General features: G+C 39.4%; 1 protein-coding gene across 3 annotated transcripts in view; it reads left to right on the forward strand.

The window, feature by feature from the left end:
- Nucleotides 1–21,442, forward strand: part of ZDHHC21 (zinc finger DHHC-type palmitoyltransferase 21) — a 76,888-nt gene extending 55,446 nt beyond the window's left edge. Inside the window, exons 8-10 of one of the 3 annotated variants that reach the window (XR_006580711.1) lie at nucleotides 16,140–16,226; nucleotides 19,816–19,998; nucleotides 21,345–21,442. Coding sequence is in view for 1 of the 3 variants with exons in the window: in XM_045022435.1 (XP_044878370.1) it covers nucleotides 16,140–16,146 (7 nt within the window). In the remaining 2 variants the exon portion in view is untranslated. Of the gene's footprint in view, nucleotides 1–16,101; nucleotides 16,363–17,758; nucleotides 17,832–19,815; nucleotides 19,999–21,344 lie in introns of those variants that run through there. The other 2 variants (XR_006580710.1, XM_045022435.1) reach the window with 2 other exon arrangements.
- The last annotated feature ends 2,896 nt before the right edge of the window (nucleotides 21,443–24,338 follow it).

Below are 24,338 nucleotides of genomic sequence, written 5' to 3' on the forward strand. Positions count from 1 at the left end.
GTAGCAGTGAGGATAAATAATAATAATTAATCTGCGTTAAAATAGCTACAATTTAAACTATTGTGAAATAAACAGCTAAGTGTACCTCAGTTCTATCCAATACTGAAAGATACAAGACTAGCTTGAAGCAGTGTGGACATTAATTGATCCCACCTCTTGCTAATATAGCCTTATGTACAGTGGAATAATCAACTAATTAATTGCTTTACCAAGGCTTATAACAAGTTTCTGTTTCACCCATACTTCTGCCATTGAGAGAACAGAAATTTTTATTTAATTTTCTGAGAACAAAAATTACTGTTCTGCATTTGTCCTTCAAACCAGTTAGTACCAGTCTTTTTCTATTACCAGGCCATCATACTTTATACTACAGTGGTTCTCAAACTTCTGTAGTGGTGACCCCTTTCACACAACAAGCCTCTGAGTGCGACCCCCCTTATAAATTAAAAACACTTTTTTTTAATATTTAACACTATTATAAATGCTGGAGGTGAAGTGGGGTTTGGGGTGGAGGCTGACAGCTCGCGACCTCCCAGATGGTAACCTCATGACCCCCAGTTTGAGAACCCCTGTTATACTACATTCTGTAGCTAAGAGTTTGCTACTAAAAAGCAACTAGACCAAACACTCCATCTATCCACAAGCTCTCAGTGAAAGGTGTCTTTGTGGGTCAGACCTACAAATATCTCAGGGGTTGTCACTTCTTCAGCTCAGCCAACCATCTCTGGTCTGGATTTTTCTTTTCCAGATCACTGTCAATCACAACAGGCAGCTATTGTGCCATCCTCTTTAGCTTCTTCAGTGCTTCTTTTGTGCACACTGCTGCATTCTACTAGGCCTCAGGTTGCTATCCCCATGTGCATCAGGTTAGTAGTCAGGAGCCATGATGATTTGAGAAGAGCACAAAAACTTGCTTCACCACATTGCCCCAATCCTCCTGTCCCTCTGCTGCCTTCAGATTCCACGTGTGCCAAACAGACAGCAACAAAGTATAGGCAGCCCCATGGTGTCTAGTGCTCATCAAAAGATGATTTGGAGGTCTCCTGAAACTGTAGGGCCCAGATCTTTGTGCATTAGTCCACTCCTGATTTTGGGCAGCTTTGTATTGCTGAGTAAATTTGCCTAATTGAATTGTCTGTCAGTTTTAATGACACATGTAAACTTTTTATTTGGGAAGGAGGCAGCTGTGTTTAAATACAACTCCCATACAACACTTGAGTTTTTGGAAGTGTTAAGCACCCACATTTCCAGTTGAAGCCAATGGAAGCTGCAGGTGTTTGACTTCTCTGAAAATCAAGACACCATTGCCTTGAAGTCCTGATCTGCATCTGTTATCTTTTCTAGTCACTTTTACATTTAAACAGCATATTGCAACACATTGTTAAGTGTGCATCGTAAGGATGAGTGTGGTGTGAAAATGAAAACCTTTGCACAGAGTTCACTTAAGTTTGCTTAAGTTCACTAGGTTTGAAGTTTTCTTGTGAGGCACTAACTCATAATCTGACAACAGGGGATCTGAACTTTGAGGCCTCACCTGATTATAATGTAGTTTGGTCCCATCTATGCAGACAAAATCATACTGTGTTATAAGATTATTCTACAATATAGGAATTTTGCTGGTATAGATAAGCTCAGCTCAGTCCTTCTGCTCCCAAGCACCCTGGGGCTGAGAGCACCTTGATTACAGTCCCCCAGTAATGTGAACACCACCACTGACTAGCTCTTGCTGCAGGCATGCAAGGCTCTCTTTGGCAACAGGAGAAGTCACTGGTTTCACAGCCTGAGAAGGTGTAGGGTATATTTTTATTTTTAGATCTCAGTCTCTCCAGTTGCATTTATTTTACTCTGTTTGTGGTGCAGCTGTAAATACATATTAATGTGTCTTCTAGTGTTGGGAGCAAGGGGTTTAATTACTTAAAATCCTGAGATATGTAATTCCCTGTTGGTTCTGTGTAAGCAAACGTGCAGAAAAGCTGTCATACTCTTTTGTGGATTCTGAGCTAGTGCTGCTTTTTCATGATGTAGTAAAACACAGCAGAAACTCAGTGTTCATCTTCAGCATTGTTTTTGACATGCACATAATATTCAAGTTATTTTTAAACTGTAGGTGCCTTAAGTCAGTATTTCCTGACTAAATGTACTATATGCAGTGTCCTGGTACTACTACAGTAGCATTTAGTAACTGGAGATCCTGACTGTTGCACCAACAGTGGTTTTGTCCACTTGGGAAATTTATGTTCTCACATACATATGCTTTGTGAAATTAGGTTTAATCTCATTCAGACCAGTTTCTGTTTAACAAAACTTAGTATCCAGATGTTATTGGCATAGTTGATTTTAAATGTTAATTATGGATGGTTTTGTAATTATGCCAGATAGTAAAGTATGTTTTTGCCATTTAATTGAATTATTCTGACACAATTCAGTTAACTCACAGGCTAATTCAACGAACTGGGGTTTTGAGAGAGCAAATTACGTGGCACTGATCTCAGTCACTTAAGTTTTTCCTTATGCACAATGTAATAGATTTCTCTCATCCATGGTACATTGACACACTTTATTCTGTCATTTAAAAAATCATAGGACTGGAAGGGACCTTGAGAGGTCATCTAGTGCAGTCCCCTGCACTCATGTTTGTTGGCATCCTTTCATCTGTGAGAGGTGGTGGGAATTGCAGCCTATGATGTAGATGGTTTTCAATGTCTCATGTGACTGAATAGTCCAATCCGAGATTTGCATGATCTTTGGCAGTTATTGCAAATGTATGTATCTTGGTTGGGAGCTGCTTGCTTCCTATGGGCTCTTCAAGCTGTAGGAATCAGCTTCTGTCATGGACCCTGATACTCTGATGGAGACAATGGCACCACTTGTTACGATCACTTGCCAAGATTTCCCATTAGTCAGGATCAACTCCAAATTCCTTCATATGTCTCTTGCATGTGCCTTTATAGCAAAGCTTGGGACGTCCTGTTGTTCTTGTTCCCTCTGATAGCTCCCCGTATAGTATGTCCTTGAGTGTGCGTCTGTCTTCCAACCTACTCAGATGGCCCAGCCAGCACAGTTGTCTTTGCTCGAGCAGGGCTGTCACACTTGGTAAATTTGCCCTTCGAAGAACCACCGTGTTGGTGACTTTATCATACATAGGTGGAAACTGTTTAACCTTTTCTCCTGATAAGCATACGTTGTCCATGATTCCCCACCATATATGAGAGTAGTGAGGACGCAAGCTTGGTACACTAGCATTATGGTCTTGATGGTAAGCTTTGAGTTGTTCCATGCTCTTTTAGTTAGTCTGCTGAAGATGGTGGCAGCCTTTCCAATGAGAACATTTAGTTCTTCAGCCAGTGAGAGGTTGGTGGTCACTGTAGAACCTAAATAGCTGATCTCTTGGACTATTTCTAGCTGGTTTGCATTTAAGGTAATTGAAGGGTCTTGTGGAACCCCCTGTCCTAATACAACTGTTTTATTGATGCTAATGGTAAGAGCAAATGCCTGACAGGGACTTGAAAGGCGGTCCATGAGTTCTTGTAGTAGATCTTCATTGTGGCCTATGAGGGCAGCATCATCAGTGAACAGAAGTTCCCTGATTAGCACCTTTTTTACTTTGGCCTTTGACTTAAGTCAGGTTGAAGAGTTTCCCATCTCATCTTGTGTGGAGATACTCTCCATCTTTTATGTCTTTAAACACAAAGTTCAATAGAATAGAGAAGAAGATTCCAAAGAGTGTAGGGGCAAGAACACATCCTTGCTTCACTCCGCTTTTCATCTCAAAGCTGTCTGAAGTGGACCCATCAAACTGAACAGTTGCTTTCATGTTGTTGTGGAATGAACATATAAGACTAAACAGGGTTGGTGGGCATCCTGTCTTTTCTAGTATTGCAAATGAATATTGGCATTCATGGCAGGACTAAGTATTATCTAGACCATCTCTGACAGGTGTTTGTCTAACCTGCTCTTAAAAATCTCCAGTGATGGAGATTCCACAACCTCCCTAGGCAGTTTATTTCAGTGCTTAACCACTTGGACAGTTAGGAAGTTTTTCCTAATGACCAACCTAAACCTCCCTTTCTGGAATTTAAGCCCATTGCGTCTTGTCCTATCAGTGGTTAAGAACAGTTTTTCTCCCTCCTCCTTGTAACAACCTTTTATGTACTTGAAAACTGTTATCATGTCGACTCTGTCCTAAATACTTGTGGTGTTTGTTTATATTTATCCTTTTGTAATTTGACTTGGTTTCCACTTTTTGTAGGACTCTTTTTTTGATTTTTAGATCATTGAATATCTCCTCGTTAAGCTAGGGTGGTCTCTTGCCATACTTCTTATCTTTCCTATGAAGTAGAAAATGTATCCATCTTATCTCAGCACGCATTACAGTTTCGAGAGTGGATTGGGATAGAAGCAGAAGAGAAACTGGTTGCTAAAGGGCTATAATTTTGTAAAGCATGCAGACTGCTTATATTGTTCTCTTCAAAATCTTTGAAAGCTTAACAAAAAATTCCAGATATGTGGAAGAAATTGCCATCCGTGTAGCTTTATCCAATGATATTGTTACTGGCCACTTTTTTCTTCACCAATAAAACACAGATCTGATCTCTTTAGAAATCCATCTAAAAATGATGCAAAGCCATACATAATGTTAAATCAGACAGTTCATTAACTAATAAGGAATATTTACTTCAGTTACCAGGAGGTAACAAATGCATGTTCAGAATGGCACCAGGCAGAAAATCAAAGCAAAACATGTTTAAACTTGTTCAAAATCAAACCACTAAAAGTAATTCATTTCACTGTTGAATATAGATTCAATATTAGGCTTTGAAATTATTATAAAAACATTTTGTAACTGAAAAAATACAACATTGAAACTTCTGTCTTCACAGATTGAATTAATTAAATTATCAAAGTAATCTGTTCTGAAAATACACCGATTACAAGAGGTAATTTCAGTACTGTTCAAAGATATTTGAAAACCAAATGAAATGCAATAGATGCCTGACCTGTATGTTGTTTATATCAAAATGGTATTGTCATTGTAAACAATATACTGTAAATTAAACACCTTATGTTTAATTTTTGTGTGTGTAGTTCAGGTTGAAGATAGTTAAGCGTGCAGAATACATACTGGCAGTTGTTCCCTGTCTTTATAAAAGGAAAAATAGTCATTTCTCTTGGATTAAGGCTAATTATGATCTGGACTGGTCAAAATGGTAAGATTTCAAAACCTTTTGGGGGTCAGGGAATGCTGCGGTTTATAGTTAAAAAAAAATTGTGGATAGTGCTGTTGGACAAAGTTAGAAGAGCTGCCCTCAAAGCCCAAATCAGCCATTTTGTTGTGTTATGCCTTTATCCCGTATTGGATATTTTAAAAAGCATCATCTTCCAAAACATTCCTAAAAACTAGTACAATGTAGCTGAGCATTTCAGACAATAAGAGCCTGATTCAGCAGATACTTAAGCATATGGCTACCTTGAAGCACATAAGTAGTCCCATGCTGAACCTAAGGTTCAAAATCTGCTCTGTTGCTCCCGTTAACTTCAGTAGAGTTCTACCTGTATACCTCTTAAGCATAATTTGGACCTAAAGTAGGATATACACTTCTCAAGTTGTACAGGAAATCTGAGGCAAACTTCATGATATGTGCACATTTGTGGGAAAAATCAATATTTTTCTGAATATACGTAAACTGACTTTCCCAGGTCTGCAATACTGAAGATTATATAGATACTCTGTCTCCTTAACGGTTTTCAACCTAAGTGCCATAATAAAATATATTCTGTAGCCATCTATATCAAATTTTGTAATTTGCGCTTTCTGAATTTTGTAATTCACTTAATCTGCATGTTGTTGTTTTTTATTGTTTTGTTTTCTGTTTACCTTGACTGTTTCCAGTTACTTTAATACTGTTTACATTAGATATGTTGAGAATGACTAGTGCTGAAGTTTAGCAAAAGAAGTGCATAAATAATCAATGCGTGATGTCTGAGGTGAATGGGAGAATGGTACCAAAACACTTGCTCTGGTATTTTTTTATTAAAATCGAAACGTGAAATGTGTATCCACGTTATAAACAATTATTTGTATTTATTTTGATGATTGTTTCATTTGTGTAATGGTTCTATTTTTCTTTCCAGAATGATATAAGTTACATTGTTGATATTTTTATTTGTATTGACATGTATTATGTACTGTATTTTTAGAAATTTTATTTTTAAATAAAAATCAAAAATTCTGTTTTTCCTCCTCTGGCCATCATTTAAAAATCAGTTTACAGTTTAAATTGCTGCATTATTTTTTTATTTTCTGTAAACACCTTGCTAATATTTTCTGTCTGTTTCAGATTTGCATGATATTTATTTGCTTTAATAATTCTGCATCTAAAACATATTTCTATGTTGATATGATCCAAAAATGAACAGTAGTAGAGAAAGTATTATGTATTCTAGAGTCTTATTTCCTCCATTATGGCTAAATTTGCTTTTATTTATTCTGCAGTGCATCTAACCTCGTTCCCTCTCTCATAACCCTCTTTCCTGCATTAGCAAGATCTTGGAAAGGAGTACCACTCTTAGAATATTGTTGTTTTTCTCTTTTGTACTGCTTAAATGGGCCTGATTTTGCAGCCACACTCTGTGCATAATTTTCATTGATGTTAGAGTTCCAGATACAGAGCAGTTGCATGTTTTGTTCTATTATAAAATAGATATTGTCTGTGGAAGCATTGTGAGGCAAAAAGTCCATAAATATTAGACTTACCACATCTAAAGAACTGTGGGCCTGTACAATCCAGCATCGTTCATGAAGCCTTTTGTAAAACCAGAACACCATCTTGATTAATGTACCGTCTAGTTGATGGGAACGGCAGTAGTTCTGCCTTCCAGGTGAGAGGTGAGATATGGTGATGGCTACACAAGGATAGGGGGAGGAAAGAGAAAAAAAAGAAAGCTGTTAAGTAAAATGTGGGTGGAAAGAAATTGAACCTTGAAACAAACTAGATTTAGCAGTAAACAGAGCCATAGCAGAGATGGGAGAGGGGAAATTGCTCATTCCAACTCCAAGGATGGTTCCACTGCAAGAATCATGAGTAAAAGAAAAAGGGTGATTGTCGGGCATTCAAGGAAATTATTAAAAGGGCTGAGTTGTGGTACTTCACGAGTAATGGCTTACTATTTGATGATTTCATGACACATGACTTGCTTGTTCTATTTCAAACCAAAAACCTGATTGTTTTAATAATAATAATAATGATAAAAACACTTTTATAATGATCCTTCCAAAAAAGCATAAAACCACCCTGTAAAATTCTATATTATTTGAATATTCCAGAGAAAACAATTCCTACTTATTGCCAGTAACGTCAGTTTTTCTTGTCTGCAGTTTTACTGGGCTCTTTCTCCATGTAATAATTTCAAATCTGGTTAATCTCTACTACTTTATTTTAGTATTTTATAAATTAGAAACAAATGAATCATGTTTGTCTCTCCTTTCTGATGTGTGGAACAGACCTTTTGACACTTTCTTATTAATATATACGCTGCAATATTTGAAATGCTTAAAGCTTTTTGAAAGATTTCTAGATATGTCTAGTCCTTTTATGAATGGAATGAAACAAAGTGTTCAATAATACTTTGAGGATGTAAATTGTGAGAGTGCCTGCCAGGTAGTACAGATGAACAAATGCATGCAAACCCTGCTGTAGGCTGACCAATTACCCATACGAGCAGCAATTATATTAGTATACAAGGGCAATTGGAGGGAAAATTGGACCCTGTGGACATCCAGCTGAGTAAACAGGCTTGAGGAAGGATGGAGGATGTGTTAGTTTGAATAAAATACAGCTCAACTGATTAAAAAAACAGCAGACCAGTCACAGCACATTCTTTGTATGTCCTCTAGTTTAACAATAGTTTTCTTATTAGACTTCCCTTCTCAAAAACATTCCCTTTACCAAAGGATTAGCTTGAGATCACACATTCTGAAATAGACTTTATGCAGTCAACCAAGATTTTGTTTCAGAAATACAGAACTGTACATAATTTAAATGGACAGGTGCTGTTGAGAAATAATGGTTATTTCAAGGCCCAGTAATATAATTTATCCCCAACTATAACATTCAACCAGGTCTTGATGATGATATGGATAGGATTCTATTTTTAATAACCTGAAGGGGACAGATCATTACTGTGACATGGGAGAAAGCGCTATCTGTGTCATAGTGCTCTCACAAGTTTAGAGCGAATGAAGTGAAATGTCACTGACTGTTCCATACTGTTTGTGTGGGGAGGTGGACAGACCCTGAGCTGGTGTGAATTGCCATAGCTCCATTGACATCAATATCAATATACAAAGTTTCTTGGGTAGTAGAGAGGGGAAACAGTGGAGACTTTAAAGAAAGCTTGCTCCTTAATACTTGACCACTCTTTTGACTTCATGTTTCCAGTGGAGTAGGTCACAAAATGTCTACCAATGTCCACTTTCTACTGTTGCTTTCTTACAGAGCTGTTGGTCATTTTGGAGGGAGTGGTGTTAGACCACATCTGTACACTACCTCCCCCTGTTCCTCCTCATATTTTAAATTTTTAAATTTGTGTTGAGGAGGGATGTTGGTTTTGTGTGCCTTTTAACAGGAAACCATAGAAACTATGGGATACACATCTCATTTTACTTAAGTGTATAATGTCTGGAAACTGTATCATTTATCTGTGCACTGGGGGAGCCAAGGCTCAGGGCCACATCTAATGGTCCAAAGAGCAAAAGGATACATAGATAACTTTTCAAAGCATTTTCATATGCATATGATTTGGTTGTATCTTTAGTTATGGCTCATTAATTGATTTTCTGATCACTTTATGCTCTATTTAATGTATTGCCATATTTAAACCAGTATCAAGGAGAGTTTACAGGTAGAGGGCTCACACATTAATTCCTGGCTGGATGACAACATTTTGTAGTCTCATCCAATGGAAGCAAAATGGCTTAATTCTTCTCTGGTTGAAAAGACTTGCAGTAGAAAAAAAATGACAAGATCAACTATTCTCCATTCCTTTAGCTGGCAGCTACATTTAAGGAGGCATGCTTGTCATGACTGTCATTTCCATGACAAAACTGGCTTTTAGAGAGTTGTCATAAATTATGGTCTTTTTCACCCTGGTCTGCCTGTTACCAAGAAAAACTCCTTCATGAAGTTTTATACATTTTTCTCACTTTGGATGATTTACTATCTTTATATGTTACTAGGCCACTAATAGCAGCTATTTAACATTATTTAACATTTTTCTTGCTTATGGGAACTTGCCCAAGTAATTATGGCTAGTTGGATTGTCAGTGGGGATTGCTAATACCTATGTTATTTTCTTAGGGAGAGATTTTTTTCAGGGAGTTAAGTGTTGGCCTAATTGTTTCCATTGAAGTAATTGTTAGGAAAACAGTAAACGTTTTTGAAAATACCGCCCTTGTGTTTTTATTTTTATTAAACAATTTTAAATTACTTGACACCACCAAATTATGCACACAACTAGCCTGGGGGAACATGTGTCCTTGTTACCCTTGTCTTTCCTCTTTCCCTCCTTCAACATACTGTTATATCCACTTGTCTCTTCTCAGTCAGGATTGGGACCTCGTGTTTAGGAGCTCTGTGAACACACATCTCTGCCACAAAGAGCTTCCAGGCTAATTTATGACAAGATCTAGCTAGTCGTTGTAACAAATAAATAAATGAAGGTACTTGAGTAGGGAGGACAACAAACTACTTGGAGGCACAATTAACAGGCTTTGAGGTTTTCTTTTTAAAAAACTTTTGTTTTAAAGTATGAACGGGAAATGTTAACGATATCAGAAATTCGTACTGCCATGTACATTATAATTATTGGCAATTTACTGTGGAATTAACTGATCACTTTGGTAAATCAGGCCACTTATTTTGGCACCAAAATATAGACTTAGGAGTTTAACTTTGGGCACCTGTTTTTGAAAATCTTGGGCAATATAATTTGTCATCTATATAGAAGCCTAAAAATCCCTAGGGGACTGAGAAATACTCTCTGGAACATAGTTCTGATGTATAGATTCTGTATACTCTGTCTGGGGAGGGGCAGGGGAAGAAGCTGCATCCTGGAATCACATCTCTTTGTTATCCTCTTGAGAAATCATAATGGCGATGAAAGCATTAGATGGGATGAGTACCTACATTTTTTTTAATGTGCAAACATTGGCAACTCTTGTTCTCCAGACTATCATCATTGATATCAGTCTCATCTTATACTCCCCTTTAAATTCCATTTAGCTTTGACAGATGTCTTACTAATTGCACAGTAAAGTTTATTCCTTACTTAATCATGTCTTAATATTTAAAAACAAGGCTAGAAAATCTCTGGCAATGAATTGCTACATATAATAATTTTGGGTTCAATAATTATTGCATTTTAGTTTAGTTAATGGTTTATGTATATTTTTCCCACATCATGTAATATACATTGAGACATTATAGGAGTGATTTATAAAAAACACAAGAAATATATTTGCTTAGTATATAGTATTTATTGACTGATTGGCTGTATTGATTGCAAAGGAAAGAAAGAAAGAAAAAAGTGATTGGAGGGAAGATAAATGTTGCTTTGATGAGGAAAAAGGCAGGGCTTTTATCTAAAGCAGGCACATTGTGCTCCTCAAAACATAGAAACAATGGGAGCCTTATATACCACACTCCAATACTAAAACCAAAGCCTGAGTAAAAAAGAGTGCAAGGAGGATGTCTTTGTGCAAGAGAAAATAAAGAACAATTCATAAGCAGCGTGAGCAGAAAGATTTTTCTCTTAAGTCTGAGCCAGACCTGGCTAATAGGTATTCACATTCCACTGAAGGAAAGGCGACCTGTTGGAAAGGAGGACCTCAGGGAGGCTAAGGTTTTGCATTCATGTGTAGTAACCTATGACCTTATGGAGGACTAAGCATATCACTTGAAAGCACTAACCAAGTGTGTCCCTAGCCACTAGGAGCAGGTGGAGAGGGGATGAGAGAATGTGGGAGAAGAGAGGCCGGCTTTTGGTAACAAATATCATAGCGTCTCATTTTTGCCTATGTATGCACAAAAGAACACATTCAAGCAGGTTAGGAAGCATACCGCTTCACATGTAAGCTTTACAACAATGATTTCTCAAAGATTAATTGAGGAAACTTTTTGCTTACTGGATTGCTGTATGCATTTGCTGGTGAGAGGCAACCTTTCTACAGAATATTCTGGATGCATTGCTTTTCTACCACCAATATCCTTATTCCTTCTGCTTGCTGAAGCATGAAGTCTTTTAGGTGATTCCACAGGGCACTGTGAGTGCTTGCCATTCTCAGGGGAACAGTGTAGTCAAGAGGGAGAAGAGCAGAGCCAGCCTTATGGAAAATAGCCCCTGGATACACTTGTATTTTGGTGCCCCTGGCCCCAGATGCATTCCCAGGCTCCCCACTCCACCCCCCCCGCCGCCTCTCCCCCCTCACCCATCATTGCCCCAAACTCCCTTTCATGACCTCACAGTTCAGTCCCACCCTACTTCTTGCCTCTTAGCCACAGCACCCTTCTGAGCACGTCAGCCATGCGTAGGACCAGACTTGCCCAACAGTGACTCTCATCTGGATGCCATGGTGATGGGCATCATAGGAAATCCCACAGCAGTCGCTAGGGACCTCTTCATCTGGTCGTTGAGCAGGACAGCCAAGACAATATAGTAGGAAGTCTTCCGTACTCTGACAGGGTGAGTGGGCTCTGGGGCAGAGTCGTACCTCTCCTGCACCTCCCAAACTCGCACGCTCAGCATGGCATTACATTGGTGTTAGGATACGGGGTGGGTCAGTGACATGGGGCTCCAGAAGGGCAGATCTCTTCCCACCCCAATACTGAGCATCCCCAATATTCAAGTGCCCCTCCTGAGTCCCAGGGAAGGTGAGTTTTTGAGGAAGAGGGAGGTTAAAATGCTGCAGTACACTGAAGGCAGCTAGGGTGGGTGGTGATGGTGGAAGGTTGGCTCCCAAAATAGCCCCAACCCCCTGCACTAACACCTCCCTTTGGGATGAGTAAGAAAAAGGGGGATCCCCTGAGAGCTGGGGAACTGTGGGGTCAGTGTAGTATGCAGGAGCGGGACTTTGAAAACATGGACACTCTGAGAACTGGGGGGAAATGGGAGGACCTTGAGAACTGGGAGGCTGGGCCTTGTGTGGCAGAGGGAGGGGCCTCCTGGGAGCTGTGTGGGCATGGAGGGTAGCTGGGGGCACAGGTAGGCATCCCCCAGGCTCTGGGGGCATGGAGGGGCCCCCTGAGAGCTGGGTGGACTGGGACCTAGAGGCACATTGAGGGCTGCTGGGGAGCTGGGGGCACAGGGGAGGGGTCACCTAGGAGTGGGGGGCACAGGGAGGTGGGGACTGGGAGCTGGGGCACAGGGTCAGGACCCCCTAAGCCTTACTGGTCTCTGCCCTGCAGTTTTAGTTCTCAGTCCCTTCCCTTCCCCTCCTAACTTGGAAGAGGCTGGCAACTTCCAGCTCCCATTGGCTAGCTGAGATGCCACACACCATCCATTGGGCAGCATGGCTTTCAGGGTGCCTGTAGGAAAGAGGACCGGTGAGGCTGGGACAGTCTAGGGGGAGGCAGTGGGAATGAGCCGGGCTCCCAGTCACAGTGTGCAGAGGCAGGACTTGGACCACACATGGGGCAGTGAGTGGGGCCTCTGCTCAGGAGCTGGGAAGCGGAGGCTCCTGCCACACTAGGCTGCACCCTGCAGGCAACAAGGGAAAGCCCAAGTCCCTGGCCTTTGCACCACGGCAACCCCTAGGCAGATGCTCACATTGCCCCGCCCGAAGGCAGTCCCTTACTGAAGCAATAGGTGATGCAGACAATCAGTGACGGATGGTAATTGAAAAACTCTCCACTACCTTGACCATCATTTGTTTTTACCTACAGATGGTCCCTAAAGATCAAGCTATTTTGGCTAAGTTGATGGGACAAAGGAATGCAACATGTCTCCATAAGCTACTCAAGCAAAGGATTAGTTTATCCAGTAAAGGTTCTTTAAGGTCTTGCCCACCCTTTCACCCTGGGCAATATTTTCTATAATCCCTGTTTACTCCATTACAACAGATGGATAGAATGTTAGATTTTAAATCCAGAAAAGACCATTAAATAATCTAGGCTGCCTTCTTTATAACACAGGTCATAGAATTTCACCCAGTTACCCCTGCATTGAGCCCAATAACTTGCATTTGACTAAAGCACATCTTCCAGAGAGGCGTTCAGCCTTGAATTTTAGACATCGAGAGGTGGAGAATCCACCACTTTCCTGGGAAGCTTATTCCAATGGCTAATCAAACTCACTATTAAAATATTGTACCTTATTCTAAATTGAATTTGTCTGACTTTAACTTGCAGCCATTGGTTCTTTTTCCTGCTAGATTAAAGAGCCCTTTTGTACCTGGTATTTTCTCCATGTGAAGGTACTTATATACTAAAATGAAGTCGCCTATTGATCTTCTTTTTGATAAACTAAACAGATTGAGGTTTTTTTTAAGTGTCTCTCTGTAAGGCATTTTCTCCAGCCCTCAAATAATTTTTGTGGATCTCTTCTGCACCTTCTCCAATTTTTTCACTATCCTTTTTAAACTGTGAACACCAGAACTGGATACAGTCTTGTACTATCGGTCTCACCAATACCATATTCAGAGGTAAAATAACCTCAGTGCTTGTATTTACTACTCTCCTCCTTACAGCTCCAAGAATCGCATTACTCTTTTTGCTACACTGGGAGCTCATGTTGAGTTGCTTGTCCGTTATGACCCCTAAATCATTTTTAGTCACTACTGTCCAGGATACAGTCTCCTGTTCTGTAGGTATGACCTCCAGTCTTCGTTCCTAAATGTATGACCTTGCATTTGGCTATATTAAAGCACATTTTATTCAAATAGGTCCAACACACCAAGTGATACAGAACTTTTTGTATGTCAGCTCTGATTTATCACTATGCCAATCTTTGTGTCATCTGCAAAATTTATCAGCTGTGATTTTATATGTACTTCAAGATAATTGATACAAATATTGAATAATGTTGGGCCTAGTTCTGATCCCTGCAGAACCCCACTAAAAATGCTCCCTTTTGATGATCATTCCTCACTGACAACAACTTTGTGAGATCTGTCATTTAGCCAGTTCTTAATCCATTTAATGTGTGTTTTAGTGATATTGCATAGGGCTAATATTTTAGTCAGGCTGCCGTTCAGTACAAAAATGGAAGAATATTACAACTCCACAGTAACCTTTTTCAACCAAAGTCATAAAGAATTAAATCAGGTTTGTTTGTTAAGGCCTGCTTTCCATAAACCCATATTGACTGATATTAATTTTATTCCCATCCTTTAATTCTTTCATGATTGAATCCTATATCAGCTTTTCCATTATCTTCCTTGGGACTGATTTCAGGCTAACTGGCTTATAATTACCCAAGTCATCCAGCTTGTCTTTTTTGAATATTGGCGTGACGTTAGCACTTTTTAGGCTTCTGGCATGTCCCTGGTACTCCAGATTTTATTTAAAATTAACATCAGCAGGCCAGAGGTCTCTTCAGACTGTTTTAGGACTCTTGGTTGCAAATTAACCCAGGACTTCCTATTTTAAAATATTTATCCCTAGTAGTTGGTGTTTAACATCATCCGTAGTTTCAAATGGACTGGTAAGTAGCATTGCCACACTTTGTCCCTAGGCCAGGGCGGATAGACTTCAGTGGACCTATAAAAGCACTTTCAAGTTGCCACGGGGCAGTGAAACATAATGTCCACTCTACCGTTCCCTTTTCCACAGTCCGACAGTATTGCCATTGTGATGTATCCAACCCCTGCTCACCTCAGGAACAATTACTTGTTCTGTCACCAGTGCCTCTGCAGGGCAATGTGTAGGTCATCAGGCTAGATTGCTTATGAGAATCTTGACGGAAATATATAGGAAAACACTAATTCAGGTTTGGTGATAGGTACCATAAAACATGATAATGATAGATATCACCATTAACTATAGCACCAGCTGAAAATTAAAATCTATTTGGTTGTACTTTGCACTGCCTAGATACTGTGAAACAAAGATATTTCTTTAAATTAAGAAAATGTGTTGATTGTGTCTCTGGTCACAGATACATAACTGCAAAATAACAGATTCAACTCAGAGCAGTGTGGTTTGATTTAAATCAGAGTGATCTAAATCACCTATTTTAATCATTATTTAACTTAGCAAGCAGGAAACTTTGAGTTAAATCATTGATCTTAATCATGTTTTGCATTTGTACTGTCTAGTTATTTCCTAAAGAAAAGTTGTTTCTCCTTGGTTGGTAAGCATTAAAACATGTTGATTTACAACCAAATATAGCCTTTACATTAAATTTGGTGCTTGTGTTTGCTGACTAGGAGGATAACATTGTATCTATACACATTTAAGCAATTATAGAGCTTAACTATTTACTAGTTGACTAATTTTTTATTTGAAATTTGTGTCAAACTCTATTTGGATGGAAATTTAAATTTAATTAAAAATGCACAAAAACATTTGTTTTTTTATTAAATACCACATTAAATATGCTGGATGCAAAAAAAAAGTTCATCAAAATGTTTTGAATTTAAAACTAATTGATTATTAAGCCAAGGAAGTAATACTTGTATTTAGCAAATTGTTTCTGGTCACCATATTCAAGATCTTAGAACTAGAAGATCTCCTTTCACAACTAGTTTTTGTTCATAGATTGAAAGGAAAACAAGTGTTCCTGTTTTTTCAACTCCCAATTGTTTTCTTAACTTTGAATTAACTAGTCATTGTTCAGAATTAGTTGAATAAACTGGAATGAAGAAAATAGTCTCTCTGCACCTGCAGAAGAGGCTACTGCTATCAAAAGTTGGTTTAGCACTTCAGGAAACTCTAGTTCCAGGTGCTTAGCCAGTGACTTCCACCAGTCACTGGTAGTTTGATTTTCTTTAAAACTTCACAGCTACTATGTACTGCTTAATATTATATTTTGCATTTAATTTGTGATTTTAATAGATCATGAAAAATATGGCATAGGTTCAGTTTCAAATTTAATTTTAAATTACAGGTTTATTTTAAAAAAATATTATCTTAATTGACTGCCAGGACTTAAATCAAAGGGGAAGCTGTCAAAGGAGAAAACAGGAAAAGGAACAATTGCAAAGATGAGACACCTGAGGCAAACAACTTCAGGTAAACAGCAAGAGTCATTGCTTAGGAAGAAGCTATCTACCTGGCTCCATCCAGGCGTGGTGTACGCTTCCCAAGGCTGACAGCCTAGGATCCTAATCCTTAAAATGCTGGCCTCAGGAAGGAGGAAGGGTGAATGGGTTGGCAGCAGACTGAGGCTGACCCTCAAACTGACTGAGAGACACAGAAAGACACAGGGACTGCAACCTGAGCTAAGGATAGAGAGCTTCAGCTTAGATCCACTTATATGCATATCGGACTTTCTGTTGTGTTAACCTGTTATCCTAAATATTGTGTTCTCTTTGGCATTTAAATACTACTTTGTATTAAAGATGCTGTTTTTGAGTCACTTAAATCAGCAGCCGTCACAGGTCCCTGGAGAAAAGTAACTTACAGGTACCTGAAACAGTTGGGCCTGTTGGGTTAACACATTGGCAAACAAAGGGCTGTGGCCCAGAAATCCAAGCCTGCATGGTTCTACCCAGAGTGAGGGGTATAAAGCCAGGCCTGGCCTGTGAGGGGTGCACTCAAGAGGAACTAAAAGGGGTCTAAGGCATGGAATGCCCTGTAGATGTTACAGTAGGTTTTTATCATTAAAAACCGTAGTGGGATGCCAGCCCACTGTGGAGTTCCCAGCACTAAGAAACTGGCTTATAGCACCTGTAGTATCAAACAAAGAGTGTTCTCCTTCCCAGATGTGCCAGAGGGGAAGACTAATGACATCACGGTGTCCTAATAGTACAGCAGGCCTTTCTTTGCAACTTGCAGTGTTTCTTTAATTTCCCTGCTGCTTAGAAGTAGTAAAACTGATACCATGAAAAGCTTTCCCTTTCTCATTCTATTCAGCCTTATTGAATCTAGAACAGAAAGAAGAAAGTTCCAAGTCCAACATGAAGTCACAATGTGTTTAAAATCTCCTAACAGGATGTGGCACTACTCTAAATTAAGTGTACAATACGTGTAAGCCTTGTAATATATTATAAAGAGATTGAATATCACGTCAAATAAATGGCATCTTAAATATCTACCAAAACATACTATTCATATGCCCTGTAAATATATTTGTTCTGCCATAATAATAAAAATTGAAAGATTAGTTACAGTGAGGAGGACAGTATGATAGCAGCACCTGATAGTTATGACGGTATGAATGTATTGCCATCCTATACTTTTAGGCCAAGATTTTTGAAAAATTTCTAAAATTAGGCTTCTATGACCTTATGTAGGCACCTAAAAATGGTCTCATTGAGCTGGTGAATACTCAGCACTTTCGAAAATTAGTCAACATTTTTATGTACCTCCTTAAGGACTTGGAGGAACATAGACTTTTCTCCCTTCTTCTTTCACAGGAATAAATACATAAGATGAGTTGATAGCTAAACAGAATTGCTTTGATTTCTATGGCACAGGAGAACAGCTGCACTTTCAGGTAGCACATTGCAAATATGTCTGTAGGACGTATAGCTAGTCATACTCTGAGTGGCTGTGACTGGCTGCTCCTCCTACTCACTGGAGGATCACTGTTGTATTTGCAGATCTCTAAAGGGAAGATGGGTTTGAGGCTTTCTGTGGTGTTGGACAGAATGTGCTTCATGGACAGAAAATGGGACGAGACCTATGTCCAGAATTATGAGGCTAAGGACTTCTCAGGACCCTGTTTCCAAGCTGGTTTATGACTGGGGACAAGTGCATTGAGACAGAACCACTGCACGGGTGATTACAGAAGAGGTTGCAATGCCACATCAAAACACTCAGACTAACTCAAAGAGGGGCCCAAAACCAAACCTGGTATTTGAACAATCCCAAATGTGGAAGTGAAATGCCAAGTGGGTCCAGACTTTATTGTGCCTCAGGTCCACCCCTACTAACAATAAATGAATGTCCACATCCGACATTTTCATTGTATTTACGGAAATGACATTTCAGTAAATAAAATGGTTTGTCTCGCCCCCTTTCCCCCCATTACGATGGCCCATGTTGCCGAGTTGGAGTAATCTGAGGAGGAGGAAGAGGGCTGGAATGCAGCACAGTGGCTGCACCAGAGAAAAGGCCCTTCTGTTTTACTTGCCAGATATTAAAAAAAAAAAAATCCTAAAGAATTGTTCTGTTGTCTTCAAAACACTTAAAACAAAATGCAACAAAGCGGCATTGAATATTTTCTCTTCCTCATTCTTACTTGGGGAAAATAGGCTCATTCTGAAAAATAGAAATGATCAGTGAATGGGTATCTCTGCCTTCAGGATCATGAAGTAAGACCCTAATGAGTGGACTTCTGTAACATCTCGATTTGTAAACAACATGCTGCAACTTTAAAAGGATTTTTTTTATAGTGTTCAAATTAATTACCCACAAGCTGCAACTTTCACATCTAACATCTGGACTCTGTTTTTTCCCATTGCCATTCATGTTTTGCAGTGTAGGTAGCGTAGTGTCTGAGCTGGCTTATATGCAGCCTTTTTGTGCTTTGTAGACTTCTCATGGCTAACAGTGAGCTAGACCATTTAAAAATATATTTGCAGATTAGTCCTGTGATGAATGATGTGCTTTGTCTTCCCCTCACAACTTTTTCTTGTTGGAGAATTGAAATTTAGAAGACTACCCACACTCAAATTTACATGTTTTTTAAAAAAAAATTCTCAGAAAAATTATTCGGAGCAAGGGAGGGGAGAAAAGGCAGAAAAAAGCTTGTGCATTTTCCTAGAAACCTTACTTCAATTCTTTCTTTAGCATATTTTTTAAAAGATAAGTTATGTGAAAATGTATTCTCCCCCTTTCTGTGTACCATGCTCACTTTCTCCTGAAGAATCATGGACTGACTCACATAATGCTAGCTCAGAGCTGAAACCAGATAAACTATGAAGTCTGACATATATTGCTTGCCACACCCACACACACAAAAAGGAGATCAGCATCCTTGCATGTTGGACTGAAATAATTAGTCTATTCTGTTACATTAAATGCTCAGTCATCCTTCTTAGGTCTGGTAAAAGTTTTGGCAGCTGTTTCAAAAATGAACTTTTTCATTATAGTTATAAAGATATAAATGCAGGCTTCCATACCTTGTTACAGTGACAGGTGAGTAGAAAACCAAGGCTGTGTAATCTGAGGACTATTAATTATCAGATAAAATAATAGATTACAAGAAGTGTTTGAAAATAGTTTGTAAGAAGGAATTGCAAATTCCAGATTGCAAATCTTGCAGATCCCTTGAAGTCTGTTCAGATGCTACCGACTGTGTTAAGTGTGGGATAGTTCTTCACAAAATGGTCAGTGGTCATTTGGGGGGGCAGCATTTGGATCACTACATAAGATAGAGTTTGTGTGTCTATTGATTATTGTTAAGGGGGGGTGACAAAGGCATTGAAACCTCTCATTTAAACTACCTAGAATCCCTAGAACTCCAAGTTTGAATCCTGACAGAATTGACTCAGTCCCTTATGAGCTCCATGCAATTCACTGTGTGAGGGTCTTTTGGAAGAGACCTTAAAACAGCTACAAATGTGAATAAAAGACCCCAGCAAAGTTTTCATAAGGCTAATCATTTGCTCATGTACAGTTGGAAATATCCAGCCCTCTTTCCATTTTTATATAGTTTGCTGCTTTCAGCCTAGCACAGAGCAGTGCCACCTTCACAATGCATCTGAGCTCTATCAGCCTGGTGAACAAGACAGCAAAGGTTATCTGTTTCTAACTGGTGTGTCAGTGAGCTACTTATGCATGATGCGTGCTGAATGCTGCAAATACAGTCGCCATGCTGCGCTGCTAAATGTCACAGGTACATCCTAACATTTGTTAATTCAATAGAGTGTTAATGACCGTAAGCATCTCACCAGATGGCAGCAGATGAAATTGTTAATGTTTATATTGCTATCCTGTACTTAAATGTATTAACTGTATAAAGTTTTGCATAATTTGATCATAGCATATCAGACCATCTGATGTCCTACCTAGGGCAGTGACCAATACCTGACGCTTTTTAAAATGCAGTGCTGAAAAGCAACTGTGTAAACATTGCTTCATATTGCTCAACATATCTGATCACTGTGGATTCTGTTTGTTGTAAGATGAAAAGGTTTTCTTCACTACTGCTAGCTCTACAAAGCCAACGCAGCTCAGAGGGAACTGGATTCTAACCTTTCTCAATTACACCTGTACAAATCCATCTGAGGGCAATGAGGGCCTGATTTGGCTTGCAGAATCTTTATTACTGGTGATGCCCAAGAAAGTAAGAAACCAGCTTTGTACTTAGATCCCTTGTTGATTTTGTAGGGCTGCTAGTTAAACAGTGTTAACTGTTCTAGACATATAACTGGGATTTCTTGCACCTTACTCTCAAGCATGTGGGGCTGACCACTGTTAGAAACAGGAGTCTGGAGTAGATGGAGCATGGGTCCGATCCTGTATGGAAATTCTTGCATCTCTTATCAGACAAAGAGTTCATAAATTATGCAACATTAAATATATAGGGCCTAATTTTATACTGGTAACGATGCACAAATCATACTTGTGCTCCAGGTTGAGTGTATGGAGCTAGCAGTTTAACTATTTTTTAACATGTATTCAGCAGATCATACGAAGATTATTGGGATAAAATAAATATGGGGTCCCCAATGTCACTTGTAGAGTTATTTCTCATTGTAGAACTGCACTTTAAAGCATTTCTGCAAATCATGATTTGTAATTGTTCTGCCTTATCCCTTTCCTAATTTTGCTCTTTATTAGCTTTCAGCTTTCTGTCTCCTGAATTTTTGTTCTTTATTCAATTGTATCCTCCTTAAAGCTAAGAGTGGGGTCCTGATTCTTCGTTGCCCTGCACCTTGCATAGCCATTTACACCAGGGCGAAGTAGATGTAAAATATTACCATTCTGATCAGGTAGCATTTTACTTTCATTTTGCACTTACCTTGAACATGTGGAAATGACTGCACAGGCTGCAGTGCACTAGAGAATCAGGCTCTGGATCTAAGATGTGCAGCAACTAAAGTCTTCACTCCACATCCGCTTACAGTATGTCTGATCCTCTTCGTACATTCGTCATTTCAATATGAAACTGACAATAATTCATCCCTTTTTCTGAGGAGTTTTAGAATAAGAACCATAATGATTTTCTTTTTTTTACAGGGAGTCTTGGAGCTGAATCTCAGGGAATACATTCAGACTTAGATGTCTCTACCACTATTGTTAGGAATGAAACATGATCCAGGAATGTGATGTATGTAGACTGTTATCACTGGAATAAACACTAACTGCTGTACCCCTAATTAAAATAGGTATTTATCCCTACTGTATTCCTTGCAAGAAAACAATAAGATACATAAATCTTAAACAATTTTCTAGGAAAGCGAATGGTGCAAATTCACCTAAACCTTTGTCTGGTGGGTTTTCTCTAGAAATGGTCATAAAAATCTTTAAGAAACTAACAAATTATAAAGTTCATTCATGTTAGCAATTTTTTTTACTAAATACATTAATTTGTACATCTTTATTCAGAATATATTCAAAGAAACATGAACTTGACATTTATCTCAAGTGTCAAGAGCATATGCATGATGCACAGCAGATGTTTTCCAAGGGCTCAGAATGCACTGCCAAATTTTCAGTGCAAAATGTCTTAGGTTTTGGGTGCGCACCCTTCCCCCCACCCCCAACAGGTTTAGTGCTAATGTTCTAGTGCCTTGTGGTATAAAGAAATGCAAGCTGATTTGTGATGCCTGAGAGCTTGGTGGTGATATTTGAACATTTTGATCAGTTGTCTTGGTTTGTTAAATTCAATCAATATATTGGATTCAAGGGTTTTGGGCTTGATTGATTTGTAATTTTAAAACATAATGGCTCCCATTTAACTATTTGATCGTGCTAATTGCTTTACTAATTTGTATTTAATTATTTTTGTATGATGGTGGGTTACAGATATCAGTAGCTATCCATGACACCACTATTATTATTCTTTACAAGAAGCTTTTGTAGAAGTGTAATGCTTTCTTAGGTAGTGGTTTTGCTTGGCTCTAAGGAAGAAACTTCTGTGTTTAAACATTAGCCATTTTTGTTATGTATTATTAAGTATTCATTAAATTAAAACATAATTCATACATTTTTTTCCTTTTTGGTCTGCTAGAGCCCTTTCTTTTGTAAAGGGGACAGCTCTGGTTCCAGCCTTCCAGAGGAAGAGCTCTTAAAAAAAATAAATAAGAGGCCAACGTACTGCTTCTTCCAGAGGTTCTAGTCCTGAAACTGCCAGGAGTTCCTTCAAGAGACAAGGTGGTAAAGCAATATCTTTATTCAACCTATGTCTGTTGGTAAGAGAGACAGGCTTTTGAGCTTACACAGAGCTCTTTCTCAGGTCACTTGAGGAGTTCCTTCAGCAAATGCTCCATCTTTTTATGTGCACATTAAGTCCGGAAATCTGTCAGGCTCTTGTGGGGACAGTAAAGAGGAGGAGTTTGAAAAAGACACCATAAGACAATCTCCTTGTCAATTTTCCTGATCACCTAAAGATTTGGCGGTGTCATCATCATTTATATCTTCTGTGGAGGATTTCAAGAGGTTTCAGTCAGAATATCTAGTGCATTTAATCTGGAGTGTTCTACAGTACTGGAGAGATCACAATAGATCTTTGATATTTTGAAGCCCCAGCAACAAGCAAGAGTGCTGGGTAAATAGAGTCTGACAGATACTTGTGAACAATGCCAATTTTCATCACTCTGACCTCAAAATAAGGCTGATATTTCTCTCTGAAGTTCCATCCTGTTCCACGGTGATTTGGTTATTTTTTCCAGTGTGTCCCACCTCTACTTGTGTGAGCAGTGAAGATGAGGGAGAGTCTAGGAAAAGGCTGCATAATAAAGAAGCCAGAAAGTTTAGATCTTCTGGAGAAGAAATCATCATCCTCAGTAACAACTCAGATGCAAGAGATACATTCACAGGCTCTTTTAGCTAAATATGCTTTACTTAGGGCTTGTCTTCACTATCGGGGTAAGCTGACCTAAGTTACGCAACTCCAGCTATGTGAATAACATAGCTGGAGTTGACGTACCTTAGGTTGAGTTAGTGTGGTGTCTACACCATGGGGTGTCAACGGGAGAGACTTACCTTACTCTTCTCGTTGGGGGTAGAGTCACTAGACCTGCTAAATCGAGACCTGCTGCATCAATTGATACAGAGGGACCTAGACAAATTAGAGGATTGGGCCAAAAGAAATTTGATGAGGTTCAACAAGGACAAGTGCAGAAACCTGCACTTAGGATGGAAGAATCCCATGCACTGCTACAGACTAGGGACCGAATGGCTAGGCAGCAGTTCTGCAGAAAAGGACCTATGGGTTACAGTGGATGAGAAGCTGGATATGAGTCAACAGTGTGCCCTTGTTGCCAAGAAGGCTAATGGCATTTTGGGCTGTATAAGTAGGGGCATTGCCAGCAGATTGAGGGACGTGATCATTCCCCTCTATTTGACATTGGTGAAGCCTCATCTGGAGTACTGTGTCCAGTTTTGGGCCCCACACTACAAGAAGGATGTGGAAAAAATTGGAAAGAGTCCAGCAGAGGGTAACAAAAATGATGAGGGGGCTGGAGCACATGACTTATGAGGAGAGGCTGAGGGAACTGGGATTGTTTAGTCTGCAGAAGAGAAGAATGAGGGGGGATTTGATAGCTGCTTTCAACTACCCAACAGGGGTTCCCAAAGAGGATGGATTTAGACTGTTCTTAGTGGTAGCAGATGACAGAACAAGGAGTAATGGTCTCAAGTTGCAATGGGGGAGGTTTAGGTTGGATATTAGGAAAAACTTTTTCACTAGGAGGGTGGTGAAGCACTGGAATGGGTTACCTAGAGAGGTGGTGGAATCTCCTTCCTTAGAGGTTTTTAAGGTCAGGCTTGACAAAGCCCTGGCTGGGATGATTTAGTTGGGGATTGGTCCTGCTTTGAGTAGGAGGTTGGACTAGATGACCTTCCGAGGTCCCGTCCAACCCTGATATTCTAAGATTCTATGATTGCTGCAGCATCGATCTTCCTGGTAGTGAAGAGAAGCTTTTAGTCTTTGTGGGTACATCTACACAGCAGTTAAATACATGCAGATGGCCCAGGTCAGCTGGCTAGAGATAAGGGGCTATAAAATTG

This window comes from Mauremys mutica, chromosome 6 (assembly GCF_020497125.1).
Source record: "Mauremys mutica isolate MM-2020 ecotype Southern chromosome 6, ASM2049712v1, whole genome shotgun sequence".
Taxonomy (NCBI): domain Eukaryota; kingdom Metazoa; phylum Chordata; order Testudines; family Geoemydidae; genus Mauremys; species Mauremys mutica.